At 43.6% G+C, this 16,097-nt stretch overlaps 1 protein-coding gene across 1 annotated transcript in view; it reads right to left on the bottom strand.

The window, feature by feature from the left end:
* Positions 1 to 15,203: 15,203 nt before the first annotated feature.
* The window catches only part of SECISBP2L (SECIS binding protein 2-like), a 40,735-nt gene continuing 39,841 nt past the window's right edge, over positions 15,204 to 16,097 (bottom strand). The window contains exon 18 of the mRNA XM_004687818.1: positions 15,204 to 15,999. Coding sequence (XP_004687875.1) covers positions 15,317 to 15,999 — 683 coding nt within the window. The 3' untranslated portion in view covers positions 15,204 to 15,316. The remainder of the gene's footprint in view (positions 16,000 to 16,097) is intronic.

Genomic DNA, 16,097 nt, shown 5'->3' with positions numbered 1-16,097 from the left:
AACTATACAAAAGCATTACAACTTATAAAATAAAATGAAATTGCGGGCCTGAATGTGCTGGATAAATTGGGTGCTATCCACAGCCACTGGAGCATGGGTTCAATCCCCAGCCAAGGAGCTGACCCACATGGTGCATTAGACATCTCCTGCCCTGCTTGCTGCTTTTTGTCAATCTACCTGTTCTGCTCCCCACACTGTCTCTGGTGAATCCTCTGACTGCCCCCCCAGCACCTCTGGCCTGTACCCCAGCTCTGTATGTATAAATAAATAAATCTTTTTTAAAAATAAAAATATGTCCAAACACTTCCTCCTCTGTTCCATATCTCTCCCTCTCTGCCTTTCAATCTCCTCCCAAAATTCAAATGTTGGGGAGGCAGGAACAGGTGGAGATGGAGCCTCAAATCCTCCTTACACAGGTCTGTGTCCCCTCTTTTCACTCTCACAGTTAGAATTGGATCAGTGGCTGTGCCCTCAGTCTCTCCCAGAGGGGGATCTTTCAGGCGCCTAAGAAGCCTAATCTCCATCCCCAGACCCAGACCCAGCGTAGGGGACACACACAGCAGAACTGTCCAGGGTCAAAAAGCCAGGAGTGAACCCTGTTTGGGAAGCACCCCATTCCAGATGCCCTGGCTTCAGTGACTCTTCCCTGGGAGCCAGGCCACAAGAGGATGAGAAAGAAGCTGCTGTTTCTGCATCTGTCTTGGGAGAACTTGTCTAAGCCTCAGTGTCCTTCCATGAAAGGGGCAAACCCCATCTTCACTGGGACGCTGTAAGCATAAAGTGTGAGAATGTAGGTGAATGACCATGAGCGGCCCCCAGCTCCTGGCTGTTCCCAGCAGGGGCACAACTGAGTTTCTTATGTCATTGCACTTACTCTTGTTCTCTCCCTGTTCTGCCTCAGTACCACTATCACCCTATTGTAGCATTCATTTATGTTATAAAATTAGACCTTTTAAAAAGGATTTGTTTATTTATGCTTACAGAACTGGGGTACAGGCCAGAGATCTGGGGGGTGAGAAGATTCATCAGAGAGAATGGGGAGCAGAACAGGCAGATCGACAAAGTACACTGCTGAGGGAAGAAGTGGGCGGGTCAGGAGAGGTCTGCCACGCCATGTGGGTCACCTCCCCAGCTCGGGATTGAACTCAAGCTGCAATGGCTGTGGATAGCTTCACAGTGCTACACTTTAACTTGTTGCGCCAACAGGGAGAGCCAAAATTAGATTTTTTTTTTAAAGATTTTATTTATTTATTCATCTGGAACTGGGGTACAGGCCAGAGATGCAGAGGGTGAGAGAATTCACCAGAGACAGAGTGGGGGGCAGAACAGGCAGATCGACGAAGTACACTGCTGAGGGGAGCAGCGGGCAGGTCAGGAGAGGTCTGCCTCACCATGTGGACTTCTCCGGGGCAGGCAGGAATCGAACTCATGCGGAAGTGGTTTAAGCTTAGTAGTGCAGTGCTTTAACCCACTGCGCCACCAGGGAGGGCCAAAATTAGATATTTTAAGATGATTAAAATTATCTTTTAGTCAACAGCGACCATGTGCCCAGCACTGTTTTAAATACTGTGTATTAAGCCTCAGACTGTATATTATTATTCCTGTTTTTCAGGTGAGGTGGCTTAGTGGGTGTTCAGTAACAGGATTTAAATCTCAGTGTGTCTGAACCCAGGATCTAACCCATCATTGCTTCCTGTCCATCCTGCTATATTATCATTTGATTTGATTGTCTTCTATTATAACTGGCAAGGACTTTTTTAAAGATGTATTTATTTGTGCATACAGAACTGGGTACAGGCCAGAGGCTCAGGGGCGGCGAGAGGCTTCACCAGAGACAGAGTGGGGAGCAGAACAGGCAGATCAACAAAGTACACTGCTGAGGGCGGGTCAGTAGAGGTCTGCAGTGCCATGTGGGTCAGCTCCGGAGCTGGGGATGGAACTTGCACTGAAGCAGCTGCCACTAGTTTGCAGTGCTGCATCCTAACCCATGGCGCCTCCAGGGTGGGCCCCTAACTGGCAAGGATTTTAAGGAGAAGCTCCTGGCTCGACTCCTGTCCTTCTTGCACCTCCCATAGTTTGGCATACAGGTCATGGTTGCCCTTTTAAACACATGCATCGATGCACATCGTCTCACCAGCGAGACAGGAGTTTCTAGGCCCATTCGTCAGACAAGAAAACTGAGACCCAGAGAGGTTACGCTGTGCAGGGATCAGGGCCAGTGCTTAGCTGTGAGCACTCAGTCCTTCCTCAGACACAGGGACACTTGCTCCTTTTGGAAGGCAATGCCACATGTGCAGAAGAGGAAGCTTCATATGTTAAATGAATAAAATCTATCTCTCCCTTATGTTTATACTCATATGTTGGTACATGAATAAAGAGAGTAACTCTGGAAGGCTGCTTCCAGGGAGTTTCTTCTGGCAGGAGAAGCTAAGAAGAGGAAGGAGATTTGCTTTTCGCTGTATACATTTTGGCATCTTTTGAGTTCTGAATCATGTATAGCTATTGCCTACTTTAACACAATTTGCACTTTTTAAAAACTGCTATATATTTTTTCAGATTTATTTTTTTATGCATACAGGAACTGGTATAAAGGCCAGCGGTGTGGGGGTGGGAGGATAAGAGAATTCACCAGAGACAGTGTGGGAAGCAGAACTGGCCTACTGACTGAAATACACTGCTGAGGGGAGCAGCAGGCTGAGACAGAGCGGTCTGCTGTGTCATGTGGGTCAGCTCCCTGGCTGGGGATCTGCAGTGGCTGCAGAGAGCTTCATATTGCTGCACTTTAACCCCTCATGCCACCAGAGAGAGCCCAACTGCTATATTTTTGACGAAAAACATACTGGATCCAGGAGACCCAGATTTTAACCTCATCTCTGCCTTTCCATCTCTGCCAAATTAAAGAATAATCAAATTTACTTTGCATTTCTTCATCCAGAAAATATGTTTAGGAGTGACTCTCCTACCTCCCTCACAGGGCGAAAGGAAATCACCTACACAAAAGAATATTGCAAGGTGCAAAAGTCCTACAAAACTATCCATGGGGCATCTCCAGAGTATACCCACCCAGGCTGGCCGCGCAAGGACCTGTAAAAGCAGCATGACCTTGAGGAAGATCACAGACCTCTCTGGTTAGAAAAGAGGCTTCAACAGTCAGCTTACTTCTGTGACTACAGCAGTGAGAAACATCAGCCAAGAGCTTGTGTTTGCTCTTCTGTCACCATCACACAGCAACAGGAAGTGGTTTCGCTGCTCTTGGGGTTTAAGAACATGGACTGAGGTCAAAAGACCAAGGCAACCTTTTCTAGCTGATGGTTGCCATTCTGGTGACGCCGTTAGCAGTTTCCTGGGGGAGCAGCGGGGGGGGTGGAGAGAAGGGCGCCCTGGGGGTGGAGAGAAGGGCGCCCTGTTGCTGTTTCTGCTACGCTGGAGAAGGGAACCTGCAGTGGCATGGGGTTGAAAATGTGGTCGTTTCTGCCTCAGGAGTTTTAGGATGCCAACTCAGCAAGCCTAGCCTTCTGGCCAGAAGATCATGCTTTCTTTCTCACATAATCTATTTTCAAAAGTAGCACTGGTGGGGGTAGGAGAGAAATCCTGGGGATTTTCCAGTTTTGGAGGCACAGGATGGAAAACTGGAAGACCTGGATCCCCTAACTCCAGAAAGCTCTGGACCATTCCCCTCACTTCTCTGTGTCTCACTTTCCTCATCTGTAAATGAGGAAGTTGAGCTCAGTCATCTCTGTGGCTCTCTCCATACCAAAGAACCTTTGTCTTCGAAGCTGCCTGTCCCCGTGTGTCTATCAGGCAGACTCCGAGAAGTATGTTGTGTTCATCCCTGTTGTCAACATATGCAGGTCATGGGCAAAGGGGTCTCACCTGGACCATGAGAACCCTAACAGAAAAGGTGTTGCCTACTTGCTCTCACACCAGAAGCTGAGGTGCTCGTTGTCTGTGGGGGTGGGAGACTGGAAGAAATTTGAGTTGTGTTCATGTGCCTGTGTTAGCAGAAGGGGCCAGGACATTGTGATTGTGTCTGTTACCCCGAGTGCTACATTTTCTCCTAAAAACATGCCGGGGTGCCCTCCCTGGCAGTACAACAGGTTAGGACAATGGCTGCAGCCACTGCCATGCGAGTTCAATCCCCAGCCCCAGGGGTGACCCACATGGTGTGGCAGACCTCTCCTAGCCCACCCGCTGCTCCCCTCAGTAGTGTGCTTTGTCGATCTGCCTGTCCTGCTCCCCACTCTGTCTCTGGTGAAGACTCTCACTGCCCCTGCACCTCTGACCTGTACCCCAGTTCTGTATACATAAATAAATCTTAAAAAAAAAAACAAGGTGGGGTGAGGGTGTCTGTCACAGTAGCAGTTTCAGCACATGAAGCTGAAATTTTACATTTGAAGCACCTTTGTTTTCTACAGTTGTGTTGGATTTCTGTCTTTTCGACTCCAATATGAAGGGCTTCTGGGGCTGAGCTTGGAAGCAGCGAGAGCACTTTAATATGGTTGAGTTCCAACCATATTCCAACCATTTTAATACCTTGAGTTCCAAGCAAATATTTCCTCACCCTCCGCACACAAGGATGAGCTAGTTAGGACAAGCTGTGCTTGTCTCAACTCCCACAGGGCTCTGCCCCACTCTCAGCAGGGCTCACTAATTCCATTAAAGTACAATAACGGGTCCTCGTTTTGTGACTTGGTAAGTCATCTTTGAAGAGTATAGTAACCAACTCTTCCCAGGACTGCCTTGATTTTAAAACTAAGTCCCTCAGCCCTCCCTGGTGGTGCAACAGGTTGAAGTGGGTTGAAGAGCAGCACTATGAAGCTAGCCACAGCCACTTCAGCATAAGTTCAATCCTGGCCAGGAAGCTGACCCACATGGCACAGCAGACCTCTCCTGTCTTGCCTCCTGCTTCTCAGCAGTGTATTTTTGGTCAATCTGTTTGTTCTGCTCCCCACTCTGTCTCTGTTGGATCCTCTCAACCCCTGCACCTCTGGCCAGTTCCCCAGTTCTGTATACATAAATAAATAAATCTTTAAAACAAACAAAACCCACTACTTTAAAAATAAATAAATAAAATTAAGTCCCTCATCTGGGGAAACCTTCACTCCCAGACAAACCAGGATGCGATGACTTTTAGAAAAGACTTAATCTGAAAAAGGCAAAACTTGCAAGCTGGCCACAGATCTGCAGCATCCAATAGGAGGTGGGGGGAGTATGGGGAGGGTGCGGGGAGAGGTCCAAACTAGGGAGGGAAGAGCACAAGGGACAATGGAGATGGGTCACAGCTGCTGTGGTGGGAGAACGACAGGGACCACCCCTATGGGGAAAAGTCAAATACTGTACAAAAATGAACACTGATGTAAGAAAATAGAAAAAAAAGCATAACAGTAAAACAACAAGAGCAAAAAACTGTAACGCTTTGTAGATGGGAACTTTGTGCTCCATTCTCCTCTCTAGAAATGTAAAGATTATGAAGGCATTCCAAGGCCCTTGTCCGGGGAACCCCCTGGGGGACTTGGGTCTGGGCAGCCATTCCCTGAGAAGCATGGGAGTAACACTCAGAGTCTGCCACCAGGAAGGGGGCCAGGGTGGCTGTGCCCATCTGGACAGGTGATGGAATCCACCTCATGGACACAATCCTTACCCCTTTGCTTGATTCAGTGGCATGGTCAGGGCCAGACCGGCTCACTGGCTCACTCTGTAGGCCTTCTGTGAGCGCTTGACTCATGCTTTTCTTGGAGCACTCACTGGCAGCCCTGGCCAAAGGTGCCTCCCTGCCCTTTTGCTCCTCACCCGCCTCCCATGTGATGGGAGAAAAGAAGTGGGAGCCTTTGGGAGGAGGCCCTGGCATGTGATCAGAAGCTCTGGGTGAACTCTCCTCACCCTCTTCCCCAGGAAGTGGGGGAGGAAGGGAGGCCCGTTTTATCCAGAAGATCTGGTTATGTCTGGCTAAGTTCACCCTGGAACACCAGAGGATGAATAAACATGTGCCAGAAACAGAGGTCAGGAGAATTTGATCCTACTTGGGGCCCTGAATCTATGAGAAACTAATCCAGCATCCTGGTTTTCAAGGTGGTGCAAGTTTCTTAACCTCTGCACCACTGACATCTCAAGACAGATAATACTTTGTTGTGGGGTGGGAGGAGGTGCTATCTCGTACAAGGTAAGATGCTTAGTAGTGTCTCTGGACTCACTAGGTGCCAGCAGCACTCCCTCCAGTGACAACCAAAAATATTTCCAGACTTTGCCAAATGGGTCCTGGAGAGATAATCACCTCTGGCTGAGAATCCCTGAGTCAGCAATCCAGGCCACCCCTGTATATCCAGTCTTCCTGGAGCTTCATCACCTAAGCAACATGTTTTGATGCACATTCTATGGAAGACTAGTTCCCCGGATGTTGACATCTTTTGCACAGAGAAGTTACTCTATAATCAAATTACCTTGCCACAGTGCATGGTCCCTTCTCCTTGCTGGGGAAATCTGCCTTGCATATGATAAGTCTTTGCGGTCTTGGAAAGTCTGCATGCATTGGAATATTGGAGACTCTCTAACTTCTGATAGTAAGAAAACTTGTTCAATACTGTTTGAAACAGACTTTGCCTTTTCCTGCACACCAACTCTTTGAAGATTCTTGTCTCACAAACCAGTCACTAAAAACCAACTGAGCCAATCTTAGTCACAAAACAAAAAGTCCTAAGGAAAAGAGGGCTTCCCTGGTGGCACAGGGGTTAAGTCTCAGCACCATGAAGCTATTCACAGCCACTGCAATTCAATCCCAGCCAGAGAGGTGACCCACAAGGCGCAGCAGACCTCTCCTGTCTCGCGCACTGCTCTCCTCAACTGTATATTTCAGTAGATCCTCCTATTCTGTTCGCCACTCTGTCTCTGGTGAATCCTCTCACATCCCCTCCCTGTATCTCTGGCCTACACCCCAGCTCTTGTATGCATAAAGAAATAAATCTTTACCCCCCCAAAAATCCCAAGGAAGCGAACACTGGCACAGAACTGACTCACTTTACAGAGTTCTTGGATCAATTAACCAATTCCAGGATCTGTTAACAGTGTGTTCCTGTTGTAATTAGGAGATTACATCCCTGCTAGGGGCTGTAGGGAGAGCTAGGTGTGGAGCCATTAACCAAAGAAGTGATGTACTAACTAGACAAAACAATCATATTTCTTCATAAGCCCTTCCTTTAGAAGTTTCCTTTCTTCCTTTATGATTTTCCTAAATGCTCCAGCATCTTTGTCCTCTTGATTCTTGCTCAGATTTCATGAGAACTGGTAGCAGCATGACTAAATTGCTGTGTAAGTTACAAGGGCAAGGGAGAATATTTTGAACTCGGATTAAAAGAGTCAGGCCCGGGCCCTCCCTGGTGGCGCAGCGGGTTAAAGCACAGCACTAAGAAGCCAAAGCCACTTCCGCATGAGTTCGATCCCCGCCTGCCCCAGAGGAGATCCACATGGCATGGCAGACCTCTCCTGACCCGCCTGCTGCTCCCCTCAGCAGTACTTCGTCGATCTGCCTGTTCTGTTCCCCACCCTGTCCCTGGTGAATCCTCTCACCCTCCGCATCTCTGGCCTATACCCCAGTTCTGTATAAATAAATAAATCTTTAAAAAAAAAAAAAAAAGAGAGAAGTCAGTATTTCCAGGGACTGGGGATAGGACTGGGGATAAGAATTCATGGTTATTGGCTGTGATGTAGGTTCAGAGCTGTCGCTGTGATTGCACCCCAGGTATAGCCTTTAGAGGTTTGCTACCATAAATAGCAGGTGAAGAGTCTTTGAGGAGGCAGAAGACCATGGGCACAAGGATCAGACTTGTTCAATTTCTTTTCTGAGTAAGGGAAGCCATCACTTTAAATACTGTGTTTTGGTTGCTAAGGAAACCAGAAAAGTGGGTAGCAACAAAATCTCCAATGAAGATTAAAGCACCTTGCTGCAGCCAAAGAGCAGATGGAGAATCATAGGTGCAGTTACATTTCTCATTTGCCCAGTGGAAATGAGACAGTTAAACCTGGTGAAAGTTAAAGGGAGACAATTTCTGATTCATAGGAAAAAGGTACAATGTATAATTACTGGCTCTTTCACAAACTAATGTTAGAAATGGAGGTAGAAATCACGCTTAAACCTCTTTCTTGATGTGGAAAACAGTTGCAGTTTTCTTTGTCAATAGATTAAAATCAGAACTTATAGCAAAGTTTAGGAAGTCAGATATGGAACAGTAAATGGTTGCAAAACAGTAATCCCTGAAACACACAGCTTATTTCCAGGGGAAAGACAAGATGAGATAAATCTATAGGGTGTTAGAGCATAATAAATGCAAGCGGAGAGGCCTCCTTGGTGGTGCAAGGGATTAAATCTCAGCACTATGAATCAGCAGCCACAGCAGCATGGTTCGCTCCCCAGCCAGGGAGGTGACCCACATGGCGCGGCAGACCTCTGCTGTCTCACTCACTGCTCCCTCAACAGTGTATTTCAGTCAGTTTGCCTGTTCTGCTCCCCACTCTGTCTCTTGTGAATCCTCTCTGTCCTACAACCGATCTCTCTCTTGTACGAATAAACAAATATTTTAAAAGATAAATGCAAGTGGAAAAAAAAATCTCTAAGAGTAGGTTTGGGGAAGAGTGAAGGAACAGTTTCAGATGGGATAGTCTCTGCTCCCTCAGCCTCCCCCTATAGATGCTGGGTAGAGCTTAATGCATTTTTCAGTACACAAATCCACACCAGAGGTATCGACTCTAGAAAGGAAGAACCAGCAAAAGTTGTGAGTATAAAGTGATATTTCAGACGTTGGCAAATTACCTGTAAGGGGCCAGGAATATTTTAGGCTCTGTGGGTCGTGGTCTATGTCACAACTACCAAGCCATGTCATTGTAGCAGGAAAGCAACCTCTGACAAGGTATAAATGAGCAGGTCTATCTGCTTCATTAATAGGTTGCTGTCTGGTATGATCCATAGTAGTTTGCTGACCCCCTTTTAAATGAATATTGAACAGTTTAGATAGTGTGTCCAAATATAGTGGAAAGAGTAAAAATTAAATAGTGGTATGCTTCTCTTAATCATCTATATTTGAGCATTTGAAATCATTCTTCTCTCTCATCTAACTCTAACCAGACTTAACAAACAAAACAGCTTAAATTTCTTTTTAAAAAGGATTTATTTATGCATAACAAGAGCTCGGGTGTAGGCCAGAGGTGCAGGGGGTAAGAGGATTCCCTAGAGACAGAGTGAGCAGAACAGGCAGAGCTACTGAAATACACTGCTGAGGGAAGCAGTGGGTGAGACAGGAGAGGTCTGCTGTACTATGTGGGTCAGCTCTCTGGCCAGGGATCAAACTCGTGCTGCAGTGGCTGCAGACAGCTTCATAGTGCTGGTCTTTACCACTTGTACCACCAAGGAGACCATCAAAACTGCTTAAATTTCAACTCTCATTCTCAAGCTGTAGGTTATAAAGCTATACAAGTACCCCAATTCAGATGAATAGTAAGACTAGGCAGTAAAGACCCAAGAAAATCTATGTATATCAAATTAGTTACCAGGTTTATTCACATCACTCTCCCCTAATAGATCAGGTTGCAACCAATTCGCTTCAAATTAGAGCACAACCTAGCAAATCTGTGGTTATTATCTATTCTCTCTGGCAATTCAAAGCCACAGACAAGCCCGACACTTCCGTGAGGAGGAAGCACTCATTCCTTCTACAGAAATTTTAAACTTTACCCAGCTCCAAACTATTGCTCACCTACTCACAATTCCGTCCTGGATAAAGAGCATGTTCAGGGCCCTCCCTGGTGCACAAGAGGTTAAAGCACACCACTATAAAGTGATCCACAGCCACTGCAACATGAGTTCAATCCCCAGCCAGGGAGGTGACCCACATGGTGCAGCAGACCTCTCCTGCCCCACCCGCTGATCTTTGTCAATCTGCTTATCCTACTCCTCACTCCACCTCTGGTGAATCCTCTCACTGCCTGAACCTCTGGCCTGTACTCTTATATGCATAAATAAATAAATCTTTAAAAAAAAAAATACCCAGCAAGGTGTTCCAAATTTCATGCAACACAGTCTTAGATCTAGCCTGCAACCTTGGATATAGGCCACTAGGTTATAGCCACAGTTGCCTAAGCCATTTCTGCAAGAGTAAATGCCTCTTCTTGCCAACAGACTGTTAAGGAATTACTCCAAGTGTCAAAAAGATAGGAGGTGGCCCTCCCTGGTGGCGCAGCGGGTTAAAGCACAGCACTGAGAATCTAAAGCCGCTTCCACATGAGTTCGATTCCTGCCTGCCACGGAGGTGACCACATGGCGTGGCAGACCTCTCCTGACCCGCCCGCTGCTCCCCTCCCTCAGCAGTGTACTTCGTCGATCTGCCTGTTCTGCTCTCCACTCTGTCTCTGGTGAAGCCTCTCGCCGCCCCTGAGCCTCTGGCCTGTACCCCAGTTCTGTATGCACAAATAAATAAATCTTTTTTAAAAAAAAAAAGATAGGAGGAGTGGGGTGGGGAGAAATCTAAGAATTAAGACTGTGAGCTCTGCACTGTGTGCACTCCAGTGGGGAATGTTTTGGTCCTGTAATTCATAAGGCTGCCACTGGTATGTAGTATACACAAGCATGTATTATACAATGTCTTACTTATAGAGGCGTCATACTTCAGAGTTTAACACCAGGAAAACCAGAGTCAAGCCAAAACATTGATTTGCTAAAATAATGTAGAAAGTTCCAATGACTGAACTGCTTAAGTCAATGTATCTTTTGTTAGTCGATTTAAAAAATGGTAACTACTGGCATGTGTCCTCAGTTCAAGTTCAAACTCACAAGGAAACATCTTACTTGCAAGGCCCATAATTCACAGTATTTTTCATTGCCCCCCATAAAAAAGAAAAACAAGCATTATCACACAGTAGCCTGTGACTGTTTCAGATGCCGCGTACACCCTCTTCTGGTCAGTTAGAAGAAAAACTGGTCACTGTTAAAATTAGAAAATTCTATGAGGAGTGGAAATTCTATGAGGAGGAATGCTAAAAAAAATGCGGCTAATATTCTAATACAAATGATTTAGACCTCCCTCCTCTTTGTGATCACCTAAAACTTTTCATCATGAAATTTAGGATCCCACCATTTTCTAACAGACAAGTCTACTCTTAGCAGATTCCCCACATTGCAGTGTCTAAATCTTGGACTACTTAGGGAATGATCAGATGAGGGGCAATCCGTTCAGTCCAGGCACACTTCCTATTCCAGAAGGCACCTGAAGACCAGGGAAGCACTGACTGGTTTGCATCCTCTGGACATTTTGCATTGAGTCACTTAACAAATAACTATCAAAAATATGAATTTCAGCTGTCACTCACCAGCTTGGACTTAACATCTTCCATGATTATTTTATGTCAGAAGAGAGAAAGAGCAACAGTAAGGCTTCCTCACCAGGCAGTTGTGGGGACAAATGAGCTAATACTGGGAAGTGGCTTTTAGAAGAGGGAGGCCTGGCAGCACAGGAAGAAACTCAGAGCAGCTTCCTAACACCAGAGGGCCTGTGTAGAGGTCAAGCCTAGGCCACAGGTGACACCAACCTTCCCAGGTGGAGATCTTTCTTAGCAACTCCTCCCTACATATTTTGCAGCCTTCTGTGCTCACCATGAGAGCACAATGCATTATCACAAGCTATATCCCACATATTGGGCAAATCATGAATTCCTTAATGAAATGACAGACTGTATTTCAATAACCATTTTATTAGTTACAGAAGAATTTCCACGATTATTTACATAGTGCAAAAAGCTGTTATTACCCCTAAAATATGATGTAACAATTATCCTTCATACAGCAAACAAGATAAAAATCCCTTCATGTTGTAACTCACACTAATTTTGCTAGTTTTTTATTAGATCATTACAATTAAGACATTAAATTATAAATTCATGTGGTATATTTAGAAATTAAATTACAAAATAATACAAATACTTTCAAGGTGTGATGTGCCAACGACGTTAAAATTTATATCATTAACTAGGACTCAGATTTCAGATCAGGAAACAGTTTGGATGACTGTGATGTATATAAAGACTGGACGGGGCATGCGAAGGAAGATGTCTATAATAAATTATTTCACAGAAAAAAATTTAAATGAAATACAAAATGATAATTAAGTTTTTCCATGAATAAGTTAATGTTCTAAACGGTTGGCACAATGTACAGAAAATACTTAACTGACAGGCTTAAAGGAACCAGCGACTTTACAAACAGTAACACTTCTTTATACATATATTAAAGTAACAATATGTTAAAGTTTTATGTTAAAGAGTTGAAAAAATGAACGCAGAGTTCACTACTTATTTGCACATTACAATTCCCATCCCGCCCACATATTACTTTCCCCAGCTTATTAAGAAATCAGACAAGTACATTATTTGGATATTAATTTCTCAATATTTAAACTATATGAATTCCTTTTGACTAATTCTTTTCCAAATACTGGAAGCATATAAAATACCATCTCTGCAAAAATGACCTCCAGTCAAAGCCTTTAAAAACTTTTCAATGTATAACACATTATTTTTTCCCATGTTTAGTCAAAAGAAATATATTACATCATTTACAAACAAATTTAAACCAAAAGTTTAGCTAATATGAACATTTTGTCTTTTGAGTAGTAATCTTCACAGCAAACAAACCTACTTAAGCAGAAATCTACTTTTAGGAGTGCAATTCATATTGTAATTGATATACTTATGTATTGAAATAGAAATCTAGTATGAATTATTGCCAGTAAAACAACCTCTACACACTAAGAAAAAATCACTATGGTTTTTATTTGTTGTGATGATGAACCCTTACTCTTACCCACGGAACTTTTCCTAGGTCTCCAAAGAGTCACCCACCCCAGGTCCAAAAAAACCCACTTTCCTAATTTTCACACCTACTCCTCCTGCATGTAATACAAATTCCAGAATTTATCTAAAGGAAACAAACTGTAAAAGCATTAATATCTCCTTAAGCATCTTTTCAACATGGTAGCATTTCCTTTAATAAATTTTGGGTTGTCCACCAGAGGTGACCTGTCTCATACACAAAAGGCTATGGTCCCTTGGGTTTGCTGGCAGAAGATACTGCACGTGCAAGAGCATTTATAGAACACATAATTGAACACTTCTAAAGTCTATAGCAAAATTATAAGTTATTAGTGTTCTGAAGATTTCCTCAACTTCTTTTGATACAAATGTCAAAAATCTAAAATGACAACTCTCGTTCAAAGAGATATAAAATACAAGAGACCTTTGAAAAGGCATTACCTCAAGATCAAGAGTTATCTGAATCACTGACACTAAGGAAAGAACATTTACACTGTAAAAAGTATGAAAAGTTTTAAAATTCACTTTTGAGATTGTCAGTAGTTCAAAACCTCTATCATTTCTTTAAGCCAAATTAACACTTCCAAATGTGTAGAGACAGTAAGATCTGCCACATAAAAATCCATGATTACTATTTCAGAGGCTTCATTCCTTACATGCTGTGTTCACTTAAGAACCAGAAACTCAGTGCCTAATATGTCTATCCTGGAGAACAGCTTAGGACAGTGCAGTAACACCCTCCTTTTAGCACATTCACAGTTGATAGACTGACATTCCTACTCAGCAATGCTCCTAAACTTTCACTGTTCATAAATACAGAATCATCAACCAAGAATCTGATCACTCCAATAATGAAATGCCAACATTATAAAACATAAAAACTGGCACAGTAGTACAAACAAGTTCAGTGAAGAATCTGCCCAATCCTCTCCTACTTTTGTGAGGCAAAGCCCTACTCAGAAAACCAGAGCAGTGACAACAGCCTTCCTTCCTAGGTTCTGTGCCTGCTCATGGGAGCGTGTACTTGTAAAATATAACGTTGATGTATGTATGTGTGTGATGCTTAGTGGGGGAGAGACAGGAGAGATGGAGGGAAGACAGAAAAATGTGTAATTTGCAACTTCCCCTCTATTATCTAGACTTATAGATGTCACTACCAGGTGGTGACTAAAGAGCAAAGAAATAGTGAGCTCCCACAAGTTTAATTTCTCCCAAGCAGGTATACACATTCTTAGGGAAGGGCAAAGACAAATAATAGTTACAGAGAATTAATACCTGCATATATTTGCCTATTCTAAAACATCGACGACTTTCAGCACAATCAGAACAACTTTTGCTTCTCTAAAACTTCCTCTTCCAAACCTTGACTATCAGGAGATACATTTTAAGTTGTATGAAGTTAATTCCCTGACCTCTTATTAGTAACTATGGTTGGTGTTATATGGAAGGTGCTCAAGACAAGGAGCAAAACATAATTTTTTAAAAAATAATTTTTACAAATTATCAAAAAAAAAACCCTAAAAACATAATTACATAATTTTGTCACTCAAGTCAATCTTGGGTTCCCACTCAAGCTCATTTCTCAAAACAAGAGGGACCCAAACCAGAGCATGCAAGAAAACACACCAGTAGAAGACTTTGTTTCTGGATAATTTACATTGTTACAGTCATATAATCTATTGCAGTTATAAACTTGTCAAAATTTACCTGCCTTTATGTAAAGATGATTATGTATAAGAGCATTCCTGAGGTAAGTAACAAGCAAATATTAGGGAATCTGGAAGGTCCTATCATAGGTAAATTTTCAGGATTGAGGACAGGAGCTATCATTTCTCACGTATCAGGCCAGCCCTAACCTATCAATGGTGGCTTCCTCGCTAGCCTAAATTTGGGAGATTTTGTTTTAGCACATCTGAACTTTTACCTGATTAAAATGATCAGTGACTTCTGAAATAAATCAAATCAAAGTTGCATCTGAACATGAAACACTTTGTGGACTTAGCATTACCCTTAGTCTTTAGTTTTCAAACTCTCCCTATGATTGATTCTTTTTGCAAGAAGCCCAAGCAACTTTTTTGGTCAGGCAAATTAGAAAGAAGGAGGTAAAGTCTTGAAGCAGATATTGATAAATGCCTCTACTGCTTAGGACCTCGACTTTTAACTTCCAAAATGATTAAATAAATTTATTTTCTTTAAAAAAGGTCTTCTCTTTTTTTAAATCATTTTCCATTACAAAATAAGCTCAAACAATTCTGAATTTTCCACAGTTTTTAGAAAGACACCTCGATGCTAAATAAAAGCTAAGCTAGAGATCGTAACAAAACAAGCAAAAGACAGTTACAAAACTGTTTCTGTCAGGAACTAAAAACATGTATTAAATACTGGACAGCGCAAAATATTGAGATGAAGCATAAAAGAGAATGGCTGCAACCCTTACACTGTTGGAGACAGAGAGCTCTCATGCCCTGAGTTACAGATCTGGGGGTGCATAATTAGGATCAGAGCGCTCACTGCTCTGCAAGCTGCAGTTGCTGGGCTTCTGCTGTTCAGGACTTGCTTGGTGGTCAGTAGTCCAGGCCTCACTGTCCATCCCTGGCTCTAGAACCTCAGGCACCTCTGCCTCCTCTTCCCCACTTTGCTCTGCATTGTCTTCCTCAGAACCATTAAGGGTTTTTCCAAGCTGAAGAGTTTCCATCGTTCTTTGGGTCTCTGAGACCCAAGACTCAATTCTACTGTTGAGCTGAACTTCTACAGAGATGGGTTCATGAGCATAGTCTTCCTCCTCTTCCTCCTCCTCATCATCCTCTTCTTCAAGCATGCCAGGCACAAGAGTGCTGGTGGTGCTGGTGATGGAGGAATTCAGAAGATCTCGGCAACTGCCATCCAGAGAGCCAGTCTCGGTACTTTGCTGCGAGGCCCATTCCAGGTCATCCGGCTTCGCTTCCTCTTTATCGCTTGCTGAGGACTTCCCAGGATTTGTAGCTGAGGTAGTACTGCCTGCTGTCGCTAATAATGGCTGCCTACCAACAGGGGCTGTGTCAAATGGAGGTTTACTGGGTTTATCAGATGGGTTCTCCTTAGAGGAAGTCTCTCTCTCATTTTCTGATGTTTCCAGCCCATCTGAAGTTTCCACCATGTTTCTCCAATTTGTTTCTGCAAATATCAAACAAATTTTTTTAAAAACCAGAGGACTGTTTCAGAATCAATCAACTCTTTAAAGAACAACAAAAATTTGTTGACTTACCAACTGT

This window comes from Condylura cristata, unplaced genomic scaffold, assembly GCF_000260355.1.
Source record: "Condylura cristata isolate star-nosed mole 26May11 unplaced genomic scaffold, ConCri1.0 scaffold00023, whole genome shotgun sequence".
In the NCBI taxonomy this organism is placed as follows: Eukaryota; Metazoa; Chordata; class Mammalia; order Eulipotyphla; family Talpidae; genus Condylura; species Condylura cristata.
This window is presented reverse-complemented; position numbering and strand designations above follow the sequence as displayed.